We start from the raw sequence: 26,503 nt of genomic DNA on the forward strand, positions 1-26,503 counted from the left end.
TCCCTTGTAAATAGTATATACCTGCTGTATGTCATCTCCTCCTGTATATTGTATATACCTATTTGTCATCTCCTCCTGTATATAGTATATATCTGTATGTATTCTCCTCCTATATATAGTATATACCTGTATGTCATCTCCTCCTGTATATAGTATACACCTGTATGTCATCTCCTGTATATAGTATATACCTGTATGTCATCTCCTCTGTATATAGTATATACCTGCTGTATGTCATCTCCTCTTTTATATAGGATATACCTGCTGTATGTCATCTCCTCCTGTATATAGTATATACCTGTATGTCATCTCCCCTGTATATAGTATATACCTGTATGTCATCTCCTCCTATATATAGTATATACCTGTATGTAATCTCCTCCTGTATATAGTATATACCTGTGTGTCATCTCACCTATATATAGTATATATCTGTGTGTCATCTCCTCCTGTATATAGTATATACCTGTATGTCATCTCCTCCTATATATAGTATATACCTGTATGTCATCTCCTCCTGCATATAGTATATACCTGTAAGTCATCTCCTCCTGTATATAGTATATATGTGTGTCATCTCCTCCTGTATATGGTATATACCTGTATGTCATCTCCTCCTATATATAGTATATACCTGTATGCCATCTCCTCCTGTATATAGTATACACCTGTATGTCATCTCCTGTATATAGTATATACCTGTATGTCATCTCCCCTGTATATAGTATATATCTGCTGTATGTCATCTCCTCCTCTATATACCTATGAGCCATCTCCTCTTTTATATAGGATATACCTGCTGTATGTCATCTCCTCCTGTATATAGTATATACGTGTGTCATCTCCTCCTGTATATAGTATATACCTGTATGTCATCTCCTCCTATATATAGTATGTACCTGTATGTCATCTCCCCTGTATATAGTATATACCTGCATGTCATCTCCTTTGTAAATAGTATATACCTGCTGTATGTCATCTCCACCTGTATATTGTATATACCTATTTGTCATCTCCTCCTGTATATAGTATATACCTGTATGTATTCTCCTCCTATATATAGTATATACCTGTATGTCATCTCCTCCTGTATATAGTATATACGTGTGTCATCTCCTCCTGCATATAGTATATACCTGTATGTCATCTCCGCCTATATATAGTATGTACCTGTATGTCATCTCCCCTGTATATAGTATATACCTGCATGTCATCTCCTGTATATAGTATATACGTGTGTCATCTCCTCCTGTATATAGTATATACCTGTATGTCATCTCCTCCTATATATAGTATATACCTGTATATCATCTCCTCCTGTATATAGTATATACCTGTAAGTCATCTCCTCCTGTATATAGTATATACCTGTGAGTCATCTGCTCCTGTATATAGTATATACCTGTGTGTCATCTCCCCTGTATATAGTATGTACCTGTATGTCAGCTCCTCCTGTATTAGACCTCGTTCACACATTATTTGGTCAGTATTTTTACCTCAGTGTTTGTAAGCTAAATTGGCAGACTGATAAATCCCCAGCGAACAGGAAGCCCTCCCCCTGGCAGTATATATTAGCTCACACATACACATAATAGACAGGTCATGTGACTGACAGCTGCCGTATTTTCAATATGGTACATTTGTTGCACTGGGGTGCGCGGTGACGGGACTTGGTGACCCCTGGAAGGTATATTGCAGTTACTAGTGTCTTTTTTCAGATGATGTTACTATATCGCCATTTTTTCTATTGTGCACACTGCACTTTATTAGCACTATTTGCACAGGTTTTAAATGGTATATTGTAGACTCCATTGGTGCCTATAGATGGTGTTTATTACTGTATTATATCGCACTTTGCACTTTATATGTGTTATTACTGCGGTTGCTTGTGTTATTTAATTTTTTTAGTGTTTCACATACATATTGTTCATTTTTTTGCACAATTTTTATAGTTGCATCTTTCTATAGCCACACTTCTCTGAGTATATTTGCTTTTACACTATATAATAATACTATATATATATATATATATATTTTTTTTTTATATATATACTTCTTTTTTCTTTGACATATAGTCTGCATTGAATATATTTGGGTCACCTAATTATTATTGGAATAATTTTATATGAGATTTGCATTCAATTTTCCTGTCATATATTCGCGTGCTTGATTTTATATATACTTTTTATTGTGCCACTACCACTTTAATAAAGGCTAATTTTATTGATCTCCTGTGTGGGTACACTTTTCTGGCTGTTCATACTTTTCGGTTGTCTTGGTTTATCATTTGTTGCACTTGTAGTTTGTCTGCTTATTAATAAGATTTTTATTTTTGAAGGATAATACCAGACTTGTGTGTGTTTTAGGGCAAGTTTCATGTGTCACATTGTGTGTGTTGAGTTGTGTGTGGCGACATGCATGTAGAGACTTTTGTGAGATGAGTTTTGTGTGGCGACATGCATGTAGCAACTTTTTGTGTGTCGAGTTGCATGTGACAGGTGTTGTGAATTCTGCTCTTGGGCTCCCTCCGGTGGTTATAAGTGGTAGCGCTGCTGTCTTTGGATCGCTGCATTCATCAGGTGTGTCCACTTATTGCAATTCGGACTGGGCTATTTAGTCTTGCTTGACCCTTTAGTCAGTGCCAGTTGTCCATTGTTCCTGGAGGATTCACATCCCTGCCTGGTCTCTCCTGCTTTGCTGTTCATTTCAACAAAGATAAGTTCTGGCTTTGTTTTTTGCAGTCCACATGCTGTGGGCTTTATTGTTCAGTTCTTTTCCATGTTTTTGTCTTGTCCAGCTTGGTCTGCATAAGGATTTGTTCAGCCAAGCTGGTATCTCTGGAGATGCAGATATACCCTCCATATCTTTAGTTAGATGTGGAGATTTTGTATTTTCTGTGGTGGATATTTTCTAGTGTTTTAATACTGACCGCATGGTACTCTGTCCTATCCTTTCTATTTAGCTAGAGTGGCCTCCTTTGCTAAATCCTGATTTCAGTCTGCGTATGTTATTTCCCTCTCCTCTCACAGTCAATATTTGTGGGGGGCTGTCTATCCTTTGGGGATTTTCTCTGAGGCAAGATAGTTTTCCCTTTTCTATCTCTAGGGGTATTTAGTCCTCCGGCTGTGTCGAGATGTCTAGGGAGTGTTAGGTACATTCCACGTCTACTTCTAGTTGCGGTGTTAAGTTCAGGGTCTGCGGTCAGTACAGGTACCACCTTCTCCAGAGTACGTCTCATGCTGCTCCTAGGCCACCAGATCATAACAGTACAACTGGCCAACAATGAGTTAATCGCATCTCAGAAGAAGGGAAGGAAAGTGCTGAGCCATTTTTTTTTCTGTAGTCTGTTGTGTCTTTTCTTCCCTCTTTACCTCTGGGTGGCTCAGGAGTTTGGCGCTGGCATGGATGTTCAGGGATTGGCTTCTCGTGTAGACCAGCTTGCTGCTAGAGTACAGGATATTTCCGATTATATCGTTCAGACTCCAGTTTTAGAGCCTAGAATTCCAACTCCTGATTTGTTTTTTGGGGACAGGTCCAAATTTTTGAGCTTTAAAAAAACTGTAAACTGTTTTTTGCTCTGAAACCCCGTTCCTCTGGTGATCCCACCCAGCAGGTTAAAATAGTCATCTCTCTGCTGCGTGGCGATCCTCAGGATTGGGCATTTTCCCTGGAATCTGGGAATCCTGCTTTGCTTAATGTAGACACCTTTTTTCAAGCGCTAGGGTTATTGTATGATGAACCTAATTCAGTGGATCATGCTGAGAAGACCTTGTTGGCCCTGTGTCAGGGTCAAGAAGCGGCAGAATCGTATTGCCAGAAATTTAGAAAATGGTCTGTGCTGACTAAATGGAATGAGGATGCCTTGGCGGCAATTTTCAGAAAGGGTCTTTCTGAATCCATTAAAGATGTTATGGTGGGGTTCCCCACACCTGCTGGTCTGAGTGATTCTATGTCTCTGGCCATTCAGATTGATCGGCGCTTGCGCGAGCGCAGAGTTGTGCACACTATGGCGTTGTCTTCCGAGCGGAGTCCTGAGCCTATGCAGTGTGATAGGATTGTGTCTAGAGCTGAACGACAAGGATTCAGACGTCAGAATAGGTTGTGTTTTTACTGCGGCGATTCTGCTCATGTTATTTCTGATTGTCCTAAGCGTACCAAGAGAATCGCAAGTTCCGTTACCATCAGTACTGTACAACCCAAATTTCTGTTATCTGTGACCCTGATCTGCTCATTATCGTTATTTTCTGTCATGGCATTTGTGGATTCAGGCGACGCTTTAAACTTAATGGACTTAGAATTTGCCAGACGTTGTGGTTTCCCCTTGCAGCCTTTGCAGAGTCCTATTCCTTTGAGGGGCATTGATGCTACACCGTTGGCTAAAAATAAACCTCAGTTTTGGACACAGCTGACCATGTGCATGGCGCCAGCCCATCAGGAAGATTGTCGTTTTCTGGTGTTGCATAATTTGCATGATGCTATTGTGCTGGGTTTCCCATAGTTACAGGTGCATAATCCGGTATTGGATTGGAACTCTATGTCTGTGACTAGTTGGGGTTGTCAGGGGGTTCATGGTGACATTCCTTTGATGTCAATTTCCTCCTCCCCCCCTTCTGAAATTCCTGAGTTTTTGTCAGATTTCCAGGATGTATTCGATGAGCCCAAATCCAGTTCCCTTCCACCGCATAGGGACTGTGATTGTGCTATTGACTTGATTCCAGGCTGTAAGTTCCCTAAGGGCCGACTTTTAAACCTGTCTGTGCCAGAACATGCCGCCATGCGGAGTTATGTTAAGGAGTCTTTGGAGAAGGGGCATATTCGGCCATCTTCTTCACCATTGGGAGCAGGGGTTTTTTTTGTTGCCAAGAAGGATGGCTCCTTGAGACCCTGTATTGATTATCGCCTCTTGAATAAGATCACGGTCAAATTCCAATACCCTTTGCCTTTGCTTTCTGATTTGTTTGCTAGGATTAAGGGGGCTAGTTGGTTTACTAAGATTGACCTTCGAGGGGCATATAATCTTGTTCGTATTAAGCAGGGTGACGAATGGAAAACTGCGTTTAATACGCCCGAAGGCCATTTTGAATACCTTGTGATGCCATTCAGACTCTCTAATGCTCCATCTGTGTTTCAGTCCTTCATGCACGATATATTTCGGAATTATCTTGATAAATTCATGATTGTATATTTGGATGATATTTTGATTTTTTCAGATGATTGGGAGTCTCATGTGAAACAAGTCAGGATGGTATTTCAGATCCTTCGTGATAATGCCTTGTTTGTGAAGGGGTCCAAGTGCCTCTTTGGAGTACAGAAGGTTTCTTTTTTGGGCTTCATTTTTTCTCCCTCATCTATAGAAATGGATCCGGTTAAGGTTCAGGCCATTCCTGATTGGATCCAGCCCACATCCGTGAAGAGCCTTCAGAAATTTTTGGGCTTTGCTAATTTTTATCGCCGTTTCATTGCCAACTTCTCCAGTGTGGTTAAACCCCTGACCGATTTGACGAAGAAAGGCGCTGATGTGACGAATTGGTCTTCTGCGGCTGTTTCTGCCTTTCAGGAGCTTAAACGCCGATTTACTTCTGCCCCTGTGTTGCGTCAGCCGGATGTTTCTCTTCCTTTTCAGGTTGAGGTTGACGCTTCTGAGATTGGGGCAGGGGCCGTTTTGTCTCAGAGGAATTCTGATGGTTCCTTGATGAAACCGTGTGCCTTCTTTTCTCGAAAGTTTTCGCCTGCGGAACGCAATTATGATGTCGGCAATCGTGAGTTGTTGGCTATGAAGTGGGCATTTGAGGAGTGGCGACATTGGCTTGAGGGGGCCAAGCACCGTATTGTGGTCTTGACCGATCATAAGAATCTGATTTACCTCGAGTCTGCCAAACGGCTGAATCCTAGACAGGCCCGATGGTCCCTGTTTTTCTCCCGTTTTGGTCTTGTGGTCTCGTATTTTCCGGGTTCTAAGAATGTTAAGGCTGATGCCCTCTCTAGGAGCTTTTTGCCTGATTCCCCTGGGGTCCTTGAGTCGGTCGGCATTCTGAAGGTAGGGGTGATTCTTTCTGCCATCTCCCCTGATTTACGACGGGTTCTTCAGGAATTTCAGGCTAATAAACCTGACCGCTGTCCAGTGGGGAAACTGTTTGTTCCTGGCAGATGGACTAGTAAAGTGATTTCTGAGGTTGATTGTTCTGTGTTGGCTGGCCATCCTGGGATATTTGGTACCAGAGATTTGGTTGGTAGGTCCTTTTGGTGGCCTTCTTTGTAACGGGATGTGCGTTCTTTTGTGCAGTTCTGTGGGACTTGTGCGCGGGCCAAGCCTTGCTGTTCCCGCGCTAGTGGGTTGCTTTTGCCTTTGCCGGTCCCTGAGAGGCCTTGGACGCATATTTCTATGGATTTTATTTCAGATCTTCTGGTTTCCCAGAGTATGTCGGTTATCTGGGTGGTTTGTGACCGGTTTTCTAAGATGGTGTATTTGGTACCTTTGCCTAAATTGCCTTCCTCTTCTGATTTGGTTCCGTTGTTTTTCCAGCATGTGGTTCGTTTGCATGGCATTCCGGAGAATATTGTGTCCGATAGAGGTTCCCAGTTTGTTTCTAGGTTTTGGCGGGCCTTTTGTGCTAGGCTGGGCATTGATTTGTCTTTTTCTTCCGCATTTCATTGTCAGACAAATGGCAAAACCGAGCGAACTAACCAGACTTTGGAAACTTATTTGAGATGCTTTGTGTCTGCTGATCAGGATGATTGGGTGGCTTTCTTGCCATTGGCCGAGTTTGCCCTTAATAATCGGGCTAGTTCTGCTACCTTGGTTTCACCCTTCTTTTGTAATTCTGGTTTTCATCCTCGTTTTTCTTCAGAGCAGGTTGAGCCTTCTGATTGTCCTGGGGTGGACTCTGCGGTTGACAGGTTGCAGCAAATTTGGGCTCATGTTGTGGACAATTTGGTGTTGCTTTCTATTTAGCTAGAGTGACTTCCTTTGCTAAATCCTGATTTCAGTCTGCGTATGTTATTTCCCTCTCCTCTCACAGTCAATATTGTGGGGGGCTGTCTATCCTTTGGGGATTTTCTCTGAGGCAAGATAGTTTTCTCTTTTCTATCTCTAGGGGTATTTAGTCCTCCGGCTGTGTCGAGATGTCTAGGGAGTGTTAGGTACATTCCACGGCTACTTCTAGTTGCGGTGTTAAGTTCAGGGTCTGCGGTCAGTACAGGTACCACCTTCTCCAGAGTACGTCTCATGCTGCTCCTAGGCCACCAGATCATAACAGACAGGTTAGTATAGCAAGTTGTGTGCAGCACGTTTTGCGCATGGCGAGTTTTGCGCGTGGCGAGTTTTATATGTGGTGCGTTTTGAGTATGTGCAAGTTTTGTGTGAGGCAACTTTTGCATGTGTAGCAACTTTTGTGCATGTGGCAATTTTTCCGCATGTGCAAGTTTTGCGTGTGGCGAATTTTCCATGAGGTGAGTTTTGCACGTGTGGCGAGTGTTGCGTGAGCCTAGTTTTGAGTTTTGAGCGGTGACTTTTGTGTTTCGACTTTTATGTGGCGAGGTTGGTGTATGTGTGGTGAAATGTGTGCTGAGGGTGATATATGTGTTCAAGCACGTGGTAGTGTGTGGCGTATTTTGTGTGTGTGTTCATATCCCCGTGGTGGTGTGGTGAGTATCCCATGTCGGGGCCCCACCTTAGCAACTGTACGGTATATACTCTTTGGCGCCATCGCTCTCATTCTTTAAGTCCCCCTTGTTCACATCTGGCAGCTGTCAATTTGCCTCCAACACTTTTCCTTTCACTTTTTCCCTATTATGTAGAAAGAGGCAAAATTGTTTGGTGAATTGGAAAGTGCGGGGTTAAAATTTTGCCTTACAACATAGCCTATGACGCTCTCAGGGTCCAGACGTGTGATTGTGCAAAATTTTGTGGCTGTAGCTGCGACGGTGCAAATGCCAATCCCGGACATACACACATACATACACACACACTCAGCTTTATATACGAGATAGAGATTGGAACTTAGCAATATATGTGACTAAATAGTTACAGGAAGAGGGAGGAAAGTAGTACTATCTGTGCCTATATCATTACACAGAAAGACAATAAGGAAGCATTATCTTTGCCTATATCTTTAAATGGAAATACAGGAAGAGAAACAATACTTTAAAATATAATGAGAGATAGGAAAATGGTACTCTTCTGCACCTTTATTAAATACAGTACGTTGAAGGACAAGGAGGTAGTACTACTTCTATCTACGTTGTCTATAAAAAAAAATACAGGGATATAGTACTATCTGTAGCTACTTCATTACATGGAGAGACAATAAATAAGTACTATCTGTGCCTATATTGTTACATAGAGATTGGAACTTAGAACTATATGTACCATAGCTACATGGAGAGGAAGGAAAGTAGTACTGTCTGTGCCTATATAATTACACAGAAAGACAATAAGGTAGCACTATCTGTGCCTATATCATTACACAGAAAGACAATAATGTAGCACTATCTGTGCCTACATCTTTAAAGGGAAATACAGGAAGAGAAACAATACTTTATAATATAATGAGAGATAGGAAGGTAGTACTCTTCTGCACCTTCATAAATTACAGTACCTTGAATGACAGGAAGGTAGTTTTACTTGTATCTACATCTTTTATAGAAAAATACAGGGATATGGTACTATCTGTGCCTACATATTTTACATAGAGTATAAGGGTGGAAGTATTATCCGTAGATACATTGATACATGAAAAGACAGGTGGAACTATTTCTGTCTACATTATTATAGAGGGAGACAGAGAGGCAATGCTGTCCGTTCCCACATCATTATGGGGAGACAGTACTACCTGTGCTTATATATTGTATGGGGACAAATCACACAGATGGAGGCAGGGGCAAGTTTTGAGTGGTGCTGTGATAATAATGTTGGCAGATATGCAACAGATACAGATTTATTTGTGTGCAGGAGGAGTTTACACTATTCTGACAGTAGATGGCGATTTTGTTACTGTAATATACTTAGTTGAATGTAATGCATATACTTGTACTTTGGTTTCACTTTCTCTCTGGTAAAAGGTCCTTCAGACTTCCTGTTATGCTGTATTAAGAAGCTGATGCATGTACCTCATGTTCTGTGTAGATAAAAGTTGAATTACCTTATATAATCTACTCTCACCAGTTTCTTCTGCGACCAAACTATGCAACAAATAAGACATTAGGTGTTGTGATATGCAAACAATGCAGAATTAAAGGATCAAGTGATCCCTACCTAAAGTCTATTCAGACTGTAAAGAGTTCTGAGAGAGTCCGTCCTGTGGCAATAAGGTAATTGTGGGTGTCTGTACCACAGAGGAAGCCCTCATGATGGTAATATATCTGTAGAGAGAGGAGTCCTCCTACTCCAGGTTGTTCTCATTCCCACTTTAATTGATGTCATGAGTGACCTTCCGCCATTTGAGTTTAGATGCTGTGTGATGGTGTCAGGCAGCTGCTGAAAAGGGGCCTCATTTTTATCTTTCTAGGTTACACTTAAAAATGCTTTGCGTTGCTTTTTAGTTATTATAACATAGATCAACATTCACATTTTGAAGCGTTGGTCATTGTCGTGAAAGCAGGTGATAGGCTGCTTCATTGCCGAGCTGAATATTCATTTTCAATGTATCTGTGTTCACCATTTTTACCATCTGTATATTAATTATAATTATGCAAGCGCGACATCGAATTCTTCAAACTTTCTTTCTTCACATATGAAGTAACCTCACAAGCCTCCAACTGTGAAAACATATTTAGAATTGGACTGTGAGGCCGCTTCCATGCATCTGTTGTAATTGATAACAAATCTCACACTGTTTGCATTCCCTTTATATCTGGAGCCGTTCCGTGCAGAAATCAGTGGTCTTTCTCCATACAGAGACGCTACGAGGGGCCTCTCCACTGCCTCTTCTGTCTTCTGTCCTCCGCTCTTGTCAGCGCTGGTTTCACCTCCTGGTTCTGGGAGAACAGCAGCTGAGAGGCTCGATGGAAACCGAGCTTGTCGAGGCTTAGAAGCCATAACTCTGAAGTGCAGACTGAGGCTCCGACTGCTCCTCCATACAAATAATACTGATAATACTCTCTATATATATTAGGTCTGTCTTTGTACTTTCCTTCTTTCTTTCTTTCTTTTCCTTCTTTTTCCTCCTTTTCATCTAATTTAGCTTTCATTTCTTTCTTACGTTCCTTGTCTTTTTCTTTCTTTTTTGTTACCCTTTCTCTGCTTCATTCCCTTCTTCCTTCATTATCTCAATCTGTAAAGATAGTGCAAACCTGTGAGACACCACACAACTAACATCACTTAAGTCATCCAATTATTTATAAGTAATGTAATGTATGTACATAGTGATTAGTGAGTGCAGCTCTGGGGTATAATACAGGATGTAACTCAGGATCAGTAATGTAATGTATGTACACAGTGACTGCACCAGCAGAATAGTGAGCGCAGCTCTGGGGTATAATACAGGATGTAACTCAGGATCAGTAATGTAATGTATGTACACAGTGACTGAGCCAGGAGAATAGTGAGTGCAGCTCTGGAGTATAATACAGGATGTAACTCAGGATCAGTAATGTAATGTATGTACACAGTGACTGCACCAGCAGAATAGTGAGTGCAGCTCTGGGGTATAATACAGAAGGTAGCTAAGGATCAGTAATGTAATGTATGTACACAGTGACTGCACCAGCAGAATAGTGAGTGCAGCTCTGGAGTGTAATACAGGATGTAACTCAGGATCAGTAATGTAATATATGTACACAGTGACTGCACCAGCAGAATAGTGAGTGCAGCTCTGGAGTATAATACAGGATGTAACTCAGGATCAGTAATGTAATGTATGTACACAGTGACTGCACCAGCAGAATAGTGAGTGCAGCTCTGGAGTATAATACAGGATGTAACTCAGGATCAGTAATGTAATGTATGTACACAGTGACTGCACCAGCAGAATAGTGAGTGCAGCTCTGGAGTATAATACAGGATGTAACTCAGGATCAGTACAGGATCAGTAATGTAATGTATGTACACAGTGACTGCACCAGCAGAATAGTGAGTGCAGCTCTGGAGTATAATACAGGATGTAACTCAGGATCAGTAATGTAATGTATGTACGCAGTGACTGCACCAGCAGAATAGTGAGTGCAGCTCTGGGGTATAATACAGGATGTTACTCGGGGTCCAAAGTAAGTAATGTATATACAAAGTTACTCAATGGTATATGAAGATTACATTCAGCTATAATATAATATTACTGGAAGCATAAAAGGAAAATTAGGTTGTTCTCCGCTACCGTGAGAGAATGGAGTATGCCAATCCAGTAGTAAGGGAATTATCAGTCACCATGTTTCGAAGTATACAACAACCTTATCATGACAACCAAAATCAGGATACAAACAGCATGGGCAGATATAAATTGACAAGACATTTGAAAAAAGGCTCGTAAAAGAAAGAATAGAAAGGTGGTCAGGAGGATGGCAGAGTGACTTTTCACCTGATGTTGGCAGTTAGAAATCACATGTTACAAGACCAGCATTGTAAAGAATCATCATAAGTAAAAAATCAATATTGTGTGAAATGTACTAACTAATTATTGTCCAAACAGATTGTGTTGAAGTGGAAATAAAAAATAAGAAACAAAATGAATCAGATGCATGAAATCGAACCCGGCTTTACATGCGCTTTCCTTGTAACAGAGAGTGTGCTTGTCAGTGTAAGCCACGCTTTTAATCAGGATTTTGGTTTTCTCAAAGCAGTGCTAGGGCAAGTGCTAAAATAAGTGCTAATATAAGTATGAAATCAATAAAATTATTAAAATAAGAATGAGTGTTTGTCTATGCTCATCACTAAATTGATGGATTATATTGCGCAAATTACAACAAAATTACATCAAGGATTACAACATTCATCAAAAACCAAAAGAGAGAAAAGTCAATATACTGGTAAGGCCACCCCCCCGACGCGCGTTCCAAGAACATATGTTTAGTAGACATGTATCATATTCTCATATAATAAAATCTAGCATAGTTTAATAGTAATGGAAGAACATACACTTGGACTGAATATGTTTTATATTGCTATAGCTTAGTGTTTCTTTAAAAAAAAAATTTTGTGTGTGTAAATACCATTCAATAATTGATATAGTGATATAACAGATGGAGGGTTACAGTTGTGCCTACAGGAGGCAATAGCAGCTACAGTGGAAACTATCATTTGTTTATCAGTCCTCACATAGCAATGGAGCTGGGATTTGAGGTTTTGCAGCCTCTAAGAAAAAAGATTTACCTTAGTAAACGGCAATGAATAGGGTTGAAGGACAGAGCAAAGTCATATCATATGGTTTCAGGGGAGTGAAGTTTGGGAGGAGTCCCTATGAGTGATATATGGTTTCATATCAGGTGCAGCACAGGAGAAGACTTCATGTGAAGAAACATAGTTAAAAGAAGGAAAACAGAAATCAGATGTGTGTGGGGTTTATTGTAAGACATCATCCTTGTCCACCATTCCTTTAAGTTAAACTTTCTATTTTTTCTTAATGGCTCTATTCTCTTGTGTTAATCTTCTAATTTTTTTTTGCAAATTTTTGTTTATTGAAAGCAACAAAAATTGGCTACCTCGGATCACTGCCCAAATCATCCCACATACCAACCCCCATTCTCTGTGTTTCCTTACAATCTTAATTGTTGGCATTTTTTGGCCATGACTGCTCCACACAAGAGTGCTGTGTTAGAATTAATCTTGCTGGTATCCTAACTTGATCTCGCTAGGAGATACTCATTGAGGATTTACTTTTTATATAAGTAAGGGCTGATTAAAAATAGACTTTGGGAAAGTTCAAGGACAATTATTTAAAAAATAAATAAATAAATTGGGACTCCAGAATAATTGAGTCATTGCTTTATGTAGCTTCTTCCGGCTCCTCCGCATGGCCCACCTCGTCCCACCATGTGTGGATGCCGGCCTACTCACCGACACGGCTGCAGCAATGTTCCCAAAGGTTGTCTCCTCCTCTGTGTGCGCCGCACTGTGGCCTGGCGGTATGCCTAGAATGATGCACGTGCAACCGCTTCCCTGCTTTTAAAGAGGCAGCGCGAGCACATAGTAAAATGCCCCCCCAGCTGTCAGCTGGGAGTCATTTAGTTAAAGTACTCACCTGTAAGATGTCTTCAAGCCAATAACTGGGAAGCATCTTGTATAAAAGGCACCCTCCCCAATAGGGAGATGCCTGAGCAACCCCTATAGTTTAGTGTTAGGTGTGTTGGTGTGTGTCCCGTTAGCCTGTTAAACCTATTCCTGTATCCAGTTTTCCTGTTAGCCTAGTATTGTTTGTCTGAGTTCTTGCGACTGCTTCGGCGGTATCCTAATCCTAATCTCGATGTGGCCAGTCCTGTTTCTGTTGTCCCAGGTCCAGAACTGTTTCCTGAAAGGTTCTTGTTTACACTCCTAGATATCTTCAATATTCTAATTACCCGTACAGTCCGTCAGTGATCTCAGTCTCCCCATGTCAGCGAACCCAACCCCAGGGATCGGCAGCTGCAGTACCAGCACCTGCCTAGGAGTGGTACCTGGTGGCTACCTGCAGCACCTGCCTCCACCATCAGGAGCTCCAGCGAACACCAGGTAGTCGCTTAGCTACGCCTTTTCCTAGGCAGGTCCAGCCTGTGGCACAGTGGGTCCACGAACCATGTCTCCACCTGCAGTCGTGACACTCTACTTTTGTAGATGGCCGTGCCGGGTTTCCATATAGAGATCCCAGATTGTCACTCTTTGAGCAGAATAAGATAAATTGTGTAGTTTGAATATATACACAATTTATCTTATTCTACAGATTATCTAAACCTGACTATTGTGATCCCCACTAACATTGCAAACACGGGTCCCACATACCAGTGTGAATGAACAGTAGTGCCCAAGCAGGACCACCGCCTTACTAATTTCTATGTGTCTGAGAAGCAGTAGTCATACATGCCCACTTACATTGTATTTATAAAGGGAACGCTGGACCTCTATTTTGGTGATTGGTGGGGGTCCTAGAGGTTGGATCATCACTGGTTATTGAGAGACATAGTGCACTGTTATCACTGTACCTATAGACAATGAACAGAGCGGTTCTCATGCAATGTGCTCTATTGCTCCATTCATACTGGGGACACTGGATCCCCATTGGTGATTGGCAAGAGGACTAAGGAGTCAGATCCCACTATCATATGGGGTCTATGAGAGTGAAGTGGGCACCACTCCTCTAGGCAGTGAATGGAGAGGTATAAAAATGAAGATGGCTCGCGGCACTCCAATATTGGACAACTACAAAGGACACATAGGCACAAAAAGGACGCACAATCAAAAAAGTTCCAAGGAGTCCAAAAAATTCAATAACATGCTCAAAAAAGACCAATGGCTGGTTGAAACATCACATCTATAGCAGGATAAATGAAATCTTGAAGCTTTTTTCACCTGAATTAGACGCTCTTTCTTCTAGTGAATGGAGAGGTGTTCACACATGTGTACTACTGCTCTTTTCATACAAGAACCCCATTCTTGTCTCGGGTCCCAGTGGTCTTGATTGATGGGCATCCCAGCAGTCATACATTTATCCCCCATGTTATGGATCTGGCTAGGTCATGCCTTAGTTGCTGTGATGGGCTATAGAAATAAAACAAAACAAAACTGGACTTTGAGACCCTTTGGAGCCTAGTTGTGACTATTTTCCCTGCACCCGGCATGACTACAGCTCTGTTGTCGTCCAGGTGCCCTAATATTGAGTAAAATTCTTGAGTTTTCTGATCTGCTACTGGAACCTATCACATGTAGCTTTGTGAATGTTTCCATTTAAACCACATTTTAGATTTATTTGCTATTTGTAAAATAAAAATCAAAGTCTGCGAAGTTACTAACGATTTAAAAACCAATGAAAAGGAAGCGTACGCTCGCGAGCTGCAATAAATCCATAGCGGCCATCATTTATAGCACTCAATCCCTCTACATTACATCTATTTTGCTGGAATAGTAGGTACGGCCCAGTCTTGAAAAATATTTGGTTGACTATCGACATTTACAGGCTTTTCGGGAGCAATAAACTATCCACATTCGTGTATTATTTTTAATCTGGTCAGCCTCCTTTTTGGCTGTTTGCCACCGGCATGAAAGCTGTCTTTAGCCTTCCGCAGTTGATTTTACTTCCCGTCATTTACAGTTGCAAAATTTAAAGCATTGCCAGCCGGGCTCCTACATAGTTTTGTCTGTTTTGGGTTATTCCACCACATGGTTTATATTAGTCTCACGATTCTCACTTTTTGAAAATGTGTATTGCGTTTGAGCACTGGTTCAATAGAAGTTGAGACACCAAGATCATATGAGAGGTCCACGGTTCGTGACATGACGATTCAACTATCTCACATGATTTAGTGGCTGACTTGTTTACGACCATTATCCTGACTTTTATGGAAGAGGGATCAGAGTCTAACGTTTTTTATTGATTAAGAGAATATGGAGGTCTTGGCAATTTCTGTAGAAACATTCACTTTAGGAGTGGTGTAGGGTGTGGAAAAAGAGATCTGGTATTAATGGGGTTGTGTTGAGCCTAGCTAACCCTGAGCACTTTATTGTCCATCCTCCTGGTACTAATTAATTCTTCCAGTGAAGGGATAGGAGATCCCCCAAGTGCTGCAAAAAAGCACAGTGCGACTAAAAATAATGCGCTAACGACCACCCACAGACATTATGTACTTGGCGGACAAATGATTATAGACTGATCATTGGCTGAGCACTCCTGTGTTCTCTATGAGCCTCTAACAGATTCCCCTGTCCTCCTCCCGACTTCTGTGCCCTGTCCCAGACTCCTGTGTCCTGCTCCTGACTCCTGTGTCCTGCTCCAGACTCCTGTATAATGCTCTACACTCCTGTATCCTGCTCCAAATTCCTGTTTCCTGCTCCAGACTTCCAATGTCCTCCTCCAGACTCCCTATGTCCTCCTCCAGACTCCTGTGTTCTCCTCTAGAAAGTATGTGTTCTCCTGCAGGCTCCCTTGTCCTCCTCCAGACTCCTTATATCCTCCTTCAGACTCCTGTGTCCTCCTCCAGACTCATGTGTCTTCTTCCAGACTCCATATGTCTCCCTCCATACTCCTATCCTCCTCCAGACTTTTTTTGCAGCAGCTTATGTCCAGAGAGACAAAAGGATCAGCCGCTGAAATTCAGCCGCCCAAACTCTTCTCTCTCCCAACATCATCTGTCGAAGGAGAGTCGGAAAAACCCCAATACAAATTAGACAGTCTGCTGAACCCGCTGATATCAGCACTTTTGAATGACTCCTGTCTAATGTGTACTTAGGGAGAAGACCCCACAGGGTCAAGGAAAAGTGGCCATCTCTCAGCCTTTGGCTCTGACATCTACCAAACACTGCTGCCCAAACATTAAAAATGTCTAGGTTGCAGGGTAATGAAGAACCCAACAGGAGCAAAAATCTCCGTGGACCACATGATGATATAAAACATTAAACTTTTTGGTCATGTTGTAGTTGTCTTTGTCTCCAGCTTTAATTCCACTAATCACTGTAAATGATAGAAATAATCTACAATTGAATGCTAACCCATTATGAAAATGATTACATTTAACGCTTATGGTTTAGTGAGCAGTAATATCATTAAATCAGGAGGCTTTATTAACTTAACATCGACCCTGCCTTCAACTGCGTTCTATATGAAGATCAAAGGTGGACATACTCAAGATTGTTTTAAAGTAATCCAAAAAGTTGAAAAAAATTATCAGAACCATAAATACAGTATAGTCCACTAGTTTATTTTTTGTTTCTTTTATTTATATATCTCATTTTTTTTTTTATCTACTCACATTTTGTAGATCTCTTTATTATTAAATTCATTATTTTCTTTTTATTCAATTAATTATGTTCCTTTTAAATATCAGAGATTTCCTTCACAGTAGCCATAGGGCCTATAGGATCCTTAGTCAGGAAGTGACATCTACATTGTGAGCATGCCCTGTGACATGTGCAGAGGTCATAATGACGAGAGAGGGAGGATGAGCTGAGTTTTAACATCCGTTATTGTTAGTGGTGGATCCTTTTGTTTTCCACCTCTAGCTCTCTTACCTTTTATTCTTACCCTGACTAGTGTAAACACCAGAAACTGGAAAATTAAAGGAAGTGAAAACTTGAAAAGTTAATTAAAAATATTCTATTTTTCCTTGATCTAAAATATTGATTTAGACGATAGGTCATTTATAATAATACATAATCTCTAATGATCATAGTATAACACCTGAAGACATAATGTAATCATGTCCAGCCTTGTTTTTGAGTGATATGCAAACGGAGCATATTTTTCTCAAGGAAGGATGGTCTACATAGTCATTCCTCGCTATGAGACTCCCACCTAATAGATGGCTGACTAGTGCAATGTGAAAGATTTGAGGTTGGTGAGATTTAGGCTATGAAAAAATACTGATCTCATCTATGAACTTGAGGATAAATCACCAACAAATGGTGTAACTTACCAAAAAGTTGGGTTAAATTAGAAACAATGGAAAAGTTTATCTTGGACATCTCTGAAATCCTACCACAAATTTCTTTTTTTTTTGGCTCCTCCAACTTGGCTAAGAAGTATAGCTGTGTCATTAACATTCTCAAATATTTTTACGTCATGCCAAATATTTAATCTGCTACACCATTAAAGAGCACAGAGTGGTGCAAACCAAAGATGAGCCTCTCATCAAGAAGTCAACATGGTCAACAACTTTTCAGTTAGGACTTCCGAAAAAGAGTCCACGGTCATAAATTATTAGAAAAGCTTGACAAGAATTATTTTTCTTTGCAACTACTGTGAGATAGTTGTAACCATTGGACAACATTATGTTACCCAACTTGTCCTCCCTCCCAGGACACCAGATGGCACTGAAATAGGGTGTTGATTGAGGCAATCTTGAATGAGATGTGTAATTTGAAGATGGCTGAAATGTCTTAAGTCATGACAGTCACATCGGTTTTGACTCCGGTGTTGACCTGTACCGATAAAGTTGCCCAGTAGAATTGTGATGGAACGGTTGGTCCTCATAGACAGTAAAAGTAATCTTTTGAAATTCTGTTGAGCAAATGTTGATCTTTTTGGAAACTGTAGACATCAACTCAATTCGTAGTCTAGTCCAATCTTGTGGCACAATAGAAATGTAGATTAGTTGAAAGCTTGATTTGAGCAAAGGATTCAGCTGGTCCTGGTTCACTGGCCATGTCATTAGTCTAGAGTACAAGCTTCCTACCTGCCAGCATTCCCAGCTCCTCTTCTGATGAGTACGGCTGGTGTGATGTCATGCGTGTTTCAACCTGCAACGATGATGTCACACCTGGCCTACTATTCAGAGGTGGGGATGTCGGCAGGTAGGAGGAGGTTTGCAAGGCTCTGGACCACCTATGTGTCTGCTGGACCAGAGTCATGCACATCTTTTTTTATCGACTCTAAGGTTACCTGAATCTGACGATTTTAGGGTGGTTTGGCGTTCTTACTTCCCCCGATGTTGGGAAGTAACAAGGATCAGGTAGTTGGTTTTCATAGTCCTTGTCATAAGCCACCACCAAGTTGTCCGACAGCAGATGTCCATTAATACACATGCAAACAAGCAAAAGCATGTGTACGGGAGAGACAGGAGGAATAGTTGTCACCCAGTGTGGCCAGCTATAGCTTTGGAAATCGGCCTACGTTGGTAGACTGCCCCTTGTAAATATCATTGACAATACTTTTTCTCAGAGCTCTTGCAAGGTAAATTCGTCATCTCACAAGGAGGGTCCAAATAATCTGTTCACTGGAGAAGTTCAAGAATGTCATGATCTCCCATCCCCCCAGAGTGGAGAATCTGGGGTTGACCGGGCATCAAATACCATAATTACAGCATAAGTGACTGAGTAACCTGCCGAGTTTATATTTTGCTCATACAAATGTAACATGAATATATTTGACATCTACCTACAGCAAACAAATTAATGCTAATTAAAGATTAATGCGATATAATTAGCATTAAAATGCGATTACATTATGGGTAAGTGGACCAGGAATAGACACCTGTAACGTGCCTCCCTGCTTCTTGTAATACTCCTGCTTTTGTTTTCGCAGCAAACAGAAGCAGCGGAGCAGCGGGAAGCTCGCAGACCGGAGATGCGCTGGGAAAAGCTCTGGCGTCAGTAAGTGTCTAACCATTTCCAATATTCGAGGCTTCTTGGCAACAGTTTTACATTAAATTTGTAAATCGCTAAGAATGTAGCAGAGCTGAGTCTGTCATTGGCATCGTTCAGGATGATTTCACATTGTTATCAGCTTTACGTAGGGCTGCAGGTAAAGTCAGCTCAGCTCTGCTACATCTGTACATAGAAAGTAGGAAACGGTATTCCTACTTTATTCCTTGTCAGGTTCCCCAAAATCAATCACTTCTGTATGTAATTAGGTAAACCGGACTGACGGGTTATCTTTAATGGTTTAGTGACAACCAATATGGCTGACATTACATCCAGGGGAAAACTAATATGGCTGACATTACATCCAGGGGACAATTATTATGGCTGACATTACATTCAGGGGACAACCAATATGGCTGACATTACATCCAGGGGACAACTAATATGGCTGACATTACATCCAGGGGACAACCAATATGGCTGACATTACATCCAGGGACAACCAATATGGCTGACATTACATCCAGGGGACAATTATTATGGCTGACATTACATCCAGGTGACAACCAATATGGCTGACATTACATTCAGGGGACAATTATTATGGCTGACATTACATCCAGGGGACAACTAATATAGCTGACATTACATCCAGGGGACAACTAATATGGCTGACATTACATCCAGGGGACAATTATTATGGCTGACATTACATTCAGGGGACAATTATTATGGCTGACATTACATCCAGGGGACAACTAATATGGCTGACATTACATTCAGGGGACAATTATTATGGCTGACTGTCATGATCTCTGCAGGCAGAGATCATAGCAAGCCTATAGAGGGACAAGCTCTCGGAAGATGGAACTATACTGACCATGAACTAAGCCTGCCGCGCAACTAGAAATAGCCAGGTAGCATTTCCTATTTATCGCTAGATGCCCAGCTCTGGCCTAAGACCTAAATAGCTAGCAGAGGGAAATATAAGACCTGGCTCACCTCTAGAGAAATATTCCAAAGAAGACAGTAGCCCCCCACATATAATGACGGTGAGTTCAGATGAAACAACAAACGCAGCAGGAAAATAGTCTTAGCAAATTTGAGGTCCGCTTACTAGATAGCAGAAGACAGATAGTATACTTTCATGGTCAGCAGAAAAACACTAACAAAACACCATCCAGAGATTACCTTAAACTCTGGCATTAACTCATAACGCCAGAGTAGCAATCCCTGATCAACGAGAGCTTTCCAGACACAGTAACAAAACTTCAGCTGTGAACTGGAACAAATAGGCAAAACAAAACATGGACAAAAGTCCAACTTATCTAGTAGTTGTCTAGAAGCAGGAACAAGCACTGAGAGGCATCAGATAACATTGTTGACCGGCAAGAAACCACCAGAGAAATGAGCTTAAATAGCGACACCCACTACTGATGGAACCAGGTGAAACAGGAAAGAGGATGACAAGTCCAATTCCACAAGCGGCCACCGGGGGAGCCCAGAATCCAAATTCACAACAGTACCCCCCCCTCAAGGAGGGGGCACCGAACCCTCACCAGATCCACCAGGGCGACCAGGATGAGCCCTATGGAAAGCACGAACAAGATCAGAAGCATGAACATCAGATGCATTGACCCAAGAATTATCCTCCTGGCCGTAACCCTTCCAGTTGACCAGATACTGGAGTTTCCGTCTGGAAACACGAGAGTCCAAAATTTTCTCCACAACGTACTCCAACTCACCCTCAACCAACACCGGAGCAGGAGGCTCAACTGAAGGTACAACAGGTACCTCATACCTGCGCAATAACGACCGATGAAAAACGTTATGAATGGAAAAGGACGCAGGGAGGTCCAAACGGAAAGAAACAGGATTAAGAATCTCCAATATTCTATAAGGGCCGATGAACCGAGGTTTAAACTTAGGAGAAGAGACCCTCATAGGGACAAAACGAGAAGACAACCACACTAAATCTCCAACACAAAGCCGAGAACCAACACGACGATGACGGTTGGCAAAACGCTGAGTCTTCTCCTGGGACAACTTCAAATTGTCCATAACCTGCCCCCAGATGTGATGCAATCTCTCCACCACCGCATCCACTCCAGGACAATCCGAGGATTCCACCTGACCGGAGGAAAATCGAGGGTGAAACCCCGAATTACAGAAAAACGGGGACACCAAGGTGGAAGAACTGGCCCGATTATTGAGGGCGAACTCTGCCAATGGCAAAAAAGCAACCCAATCATCCTGGTCAGCAGAGACAAAACACCTCAGATATGTCTCAAGGGTCTGATTAGTCCGCTCGGTCTGGCCATTAGTCTGAGGGTGAAAAGCAGATGAAAAAGACAAATCTATGCCCATCCTAGCACAGAATGCCCGCCAAAATCTAGACACAAATTGGGTACCTCTGTCAGAAACAATATTCTCAGGAATACCGTGCAATCGGACAACATTCTGAAAAAACAGAGGAACCAACTCAGAAGAAGAAGGCAACTTGGGCAGAGGAACCAAATGGACCATTTTAGAGAAACGGTCACAGACCACCCAGATGACAGACATCTTCTGGGAAACAGGCAGATCTGAAATAAAATCCATCGAGATGTGTGTCCAAGGCCTCTTAGGAATAGGCAAGGGCAACAGCAGTCCGCTAGCCCGAGAACTACAAGACTTGGCCCGAGCACAAACGTCACATGACTGCACAAAAACTCGCACATCTCGTGACAGGGAAGGCCACCAGAAGGATCTTGCCACCAAATCCCTGGTACCAAAAATTCCGGGATGACCTGCCAATGCAGAAGAATGTACCTCAGAGATGACTCTGCTGGTCCAATCATCCGGAACAAACAGTCTATCAGGCGGACAACGATCCGGTCTATCCGCCTGAAACTCTTGCAAGGACCGCCGCAGATCAGGAGAAACGGCCGACAAAATTACTCCCTCCCTAAGGATACCTGTGGGTTCAGAATTACCAGGAGAGTCCGGGTCAAAACTCCTAGAAAGGGCATCTGCCTTAACATTCTTAGAACCCGGTAGGTATGACACCACAAAATTAAAGCGAGAAAAAAATAAAGACCAGCGCGCCTGTCTAGGATTCAGGCGTCTGGCAGTCTCAAGATAAATCAAATTTTTGTGGTCAGTCAATACCACCACCTGATGCCTAGCCCCCTCGAGCCAATGGCGCCATTCCTCAAACGCCCACTTCATGGCCAAAAGCTCCCGATTCCCAACATCATAATTCCGCTCTGCGGGCGAAAATTTGCGAGAAAAGAAGGCACAAGGCCTAATGACGGAGCAGTCGGAACCTTTCTGCGACAACACTGCCCCAGCTCCGATCTCCGAAGCGTCAACCTCAACCTGAAAAGGCAGATTCACATCAGGCTGACGCAACACAGGGGCAGAGGCAAAACGGCGCTTAAGCTCCTGAAAGGCCTCTACAGCATGAGGGGACCAATTAGCAACATCAGCGCCTTGTCTGGTCAAATCAGTCAGTGGTTTAACGACATCCGAAAAACCAGCAATAAATCGGCGGTAAAAGTTGGCAAAGCCCAAAAATCTCTGAAGACCCTTAAGAGAGGAGGGCTGAGTCCAGTCACAAATAGCTTGCACCTTGACGGGATCCATCTCAATGGAAGAGGGAGAAAAAATATACCCCAAAAAGGAAATTTTCTGGACCCCAAAAACGCACTTAGACCCCTTCACACATAAAGAATTAGACCGCAGAACCTGAAAAACTCTCCTGACCTGCTGGACATGAGAGTCCCAGTCATCAGAAAAAATCAGAATATCATCCAGATATATTATCATAAATTTATCCAGAAAATCGCGGAAAATATCATGCATAAAAGACTGGAAAACTGAAGGGGCATTAGAAAGACCAAAAGGCATGACCAAATACTCAAAGTGGCCCTCGGGCGTATTAAATGCGGTCTTCCACTCATCCCCCTGCCTGATCCGCACCAAATTATACGCCCCACGAAGATCAATTTTAGAGAACCACTTAGCACCCTCTATACGAGCAAACAAATCAGTAAGCAATGGCAATGGGTATTGATACTTAACAGTGATCTTATTCAGAAGCCGATAATCAATACATGGTCTCAAAGAGCCGTCTTTTTTTGAGACAAAGAAAAACCCAGCTCCCAAGGGAGAAGAAGATGGACGAATATGTCCCTTTTCCAAAGACTCCTTTATATATTCCCGCATAGCAGCATGTTCCGGCACAGACAAATTAAACAAACGACCCTTTGGATATTTACAACCCGGTATCAAATCTATGGCACAATCGCACTCACGGTGCGGAGGTAACGACCCAAGCTTGGGTTCGTCAAAGACGTCTTGATAATCAGAGAGGAACTCAGGGACTTCAGAGGGAATGGACGACGAAATAGAAACCAAAGGTACGTCCCCATGAATACCCTTACATCCCCAGCTCAACACAGACATTGCTCTCCAGTCCAAGACTGGGTTGTGAGACTGCAACCATGGCAATCCCAGTACCAAATCGTCATGTAAATTATACAGCACCAGGAAACGAATAATCTCCTGGTGATCCGGATTGATACGCATGGTTACTTGTGTCCAGTATTGTGGTTTATTATTAGCCAATGGGGTGGAGTCAATCCCCTTCAGAGGAATAAGAGTCTCCAAAGGCTCTAAATCAAAACCACAACGATTGGCAAAGGACCAATCCATAAGACTCAGAGCGGCGCCAGAGTCAACATAGGCGTCCGTGGCAATGGATGACAAAGAGCAAATCAGGGTTACAGACAAAATAAACTTAGACTGAATGGTGCCAATGGAAACAGACTTATCAAGCTTCTTTGTACGCCTAGAGCATGCTGATATAACATGAGTAGAATCCCCACAATAGAAACACAATCCATTCTTCCGTCTAAAATTCTGTCGCTCGCTCCTGGACAGAATTCTATCACACTGCATACTTTCTGGCGTCTTTTCCATAGACACCGCCAGATGGTGCACCGGTTTGCGCTCCCGCAGACGCCTATCAATCTGAATAGCCATTGTCATGGACTCATTCAGACCTGCAGGCAAAGGGAACCCCACCATAACATCCTTAACGGCATCAGAGAGACCTTCTCTGAAAGTTGCCGCCAAGGCGCACTCATTCCACTGAGTAAGCACAGACCATTTACGGAATTTTTGGCAGAAAACTTCAGCTTCATCTTGCCCCTGAGATAGTGCCATCAAAGTTTTTTCTGCCTGAAGTTCCAAATGAGGTTCCTCATAAAGCAAGCCCAAGGCCAGAAAAAACGCATCCACATCGCGTAACGCAGGATCCCCTGCTGGCAATGAGAAGGCCCAATCTTGAGGGTCACCCCTGAGCAAGGAAATCACAATCCTAACCTGCTGAGCAGGGTCTCCAGCTGAACGAGACTTCAGGGACAAATAAAGCTTACAATTATTTCGGAAATTCTGGAAGCTAGCTCTATTCCCTGTGAAGAACTCCGGCAAAGGAATTCTCGGTTCAGATACCGGAGCATGTACCACAAAATCTTGTAAATTTTGTACTTTCGTGATGAGATTATTCAAACCCGCATTTACACTCTGGAGATCCATTATTGTCAGGTGCACACAGAGCATACAGAGATTAGGAGGAGAGAGAGAAAAAAGACTGCAGCAAGGCAGACTGGAGGAAAAAAAAAAAAAAAAATTCCAGCAGACTTCTTATAACTCTCCTTTCTCAACCTGGGTCTTTAACACTTTATTGGCCGGTCAAACTGTCATGATCTCTGCAGGCAGAGATCATAGCAAGCCTATAGAGGGACAAGCTCTCGGAAGATGGAACTATACTGACCATGAACTAAGCCTGCCGCGCAACTAGAAATAGCCAGGTAGCATTTCCTATTTATCGCTAGATGCCCAGCTCTGGCCTAAGACCTCAATAGCTAGCAGAGGGAAATATAAGACCTGGCTCACCTCTAGAGAAATATTCCAAAGAAGACAGTAGCCCCCCACATATAATGACGGTGAGTTCAGATGAAACAACAAACGCAGCAGGAAAATAGTCTTAGCAAATTTGAGGTCCGCTTACTAGATAGCAGAAGACAGATAGTATACTTTCATGGTCAGCAGAAAAACACTAACAAAACACCATCCAGAGATTACCTTAAACTCTGGCATTAACTCATAACGCCAGAGTAGCAATCCCTGATCAACGAGAGCTTTCCAGACACAGTAACAAAACTTCAGCTGTGAACTGGAACAAATAGGCAAAACAAAACATGGACAAAAGTCCAACTTATCTAGTAGTTGTCTAGAAGCAGGAACAAGCACTGAGAGGCATCAGATAACATTGTTGACCGGCAAGAAACCACCAGAGAAATGAGCTTAAATAGCGACACCCACTACTGATGGAACCAGGTGAAACAGGAAAGAGGATGACAAGTCCAATTCCACAAGCGGCCACCGGGGGAGCCCAGAATCCAAATTCACAACAGCTGACATTACATCCAGGGGACAACCAATATAGCTGACATTACATCCAAGGGACAACTATTATGGCTGACATTATATCCAGGGGTGTTGTGAATTTGGATTCTGGGCTCCCCCGGTGGCCGCTTGTGGAATTGGACTTGTCATCCTCTTTCCTGTTTCACCTGGTTCCATCAGTAGTGGGTGTCGCTATTTAAGCTCATTTCTCTGGTGGTTTCTTGCCGGTCAACAATGTTATCTGATGCCTCTCAGTGCTTGTTCCTGCTTCTAGACAACTTCTAGATAAGTTGGACTTTTGTCCATGTTTTGTTTTGCCTATTTGTTCCAGTTCACAGCTGAAGTTTTGTTACTGTGTCTGGAAAGCTCTCGTTGATCAGGGATTGCTACTCTGGCGTTATGAGTTAATGCCAGAGTTTAAGGTAATCTCTGGATGGTGTTTTGTTAGTGTTTTTCTGCTGACCATGAAAGTATACTATCTGTCTTCTGCTATCTAGTAAGCGGACCTCAAATTTGCTAAGACTATTTTCCTGCTGCGTTTGTTGTTTCATCTGAACTCACCGTCATTATATGTGGGGGGCTACTGTCTTCTTTGGAATATTTCTCTAGAGGTGAGCCAGGTCTTATATTTCCCTCTGCTAGCTATTTAGGTCTTAGGCCAGAGCTGGGCATCTAGCTATAAATAGGAAATGCTACCTGGCTATTTTCTAGTTGCGCGGCAGGCTTAGTTCATGGTCAGTATAGTTCCATCTTCCGAGAGCTTGTCCCTCTATAGGCTTGCTATGATCTCTGTCTGCAGAGATCATGACACAGGGGACAACCAATATGGCTTACACTACAGCCAGGTGACAACCA

General features: G+C 42.4%; 1 protein-coding gene across 10 annotated transcripts in view; it reads left to right on the plus strand.

The window, feature by feature from the left end:
* The window catches only part of TCF4 (transcription factor 4), a 523,378-nt gene that overhangs the window by 442,699 nt on the left and 54,176 nt on the right, over positions 1-26,503 (plus strand). For all 10 annotated transcript variants that reach the window (XM_077282414.1, XM_077282423.1, XM_077282432.1 and 7 more), the window contains one exon: positions 19,134-19,201. In XM_077282414.1, coding sequence (XP_077138529.1) covers positions 19,134-19,201 — 68 coding nt within the window. The remainder of the gene's footprint in view (positions 1-19,133; positions 19,202-26,503) is intronic.

This window comes from Ranitomeya variabilis, chromosome 1, assembly GCF_051348905.1.
Source record: "Ranitomeya variabilis isolate aRanVar5 chromosome 1, aRanVar5.hap1, whole genome shotgun sequence".
NCBI classification, from domain to species: domain Eukaryota; kingdom Metazoa; phylum Chordata; class Amphibia; order Anura; family Dendrobatidae; genus Ranitomeya; species Ranitomeya variabilis.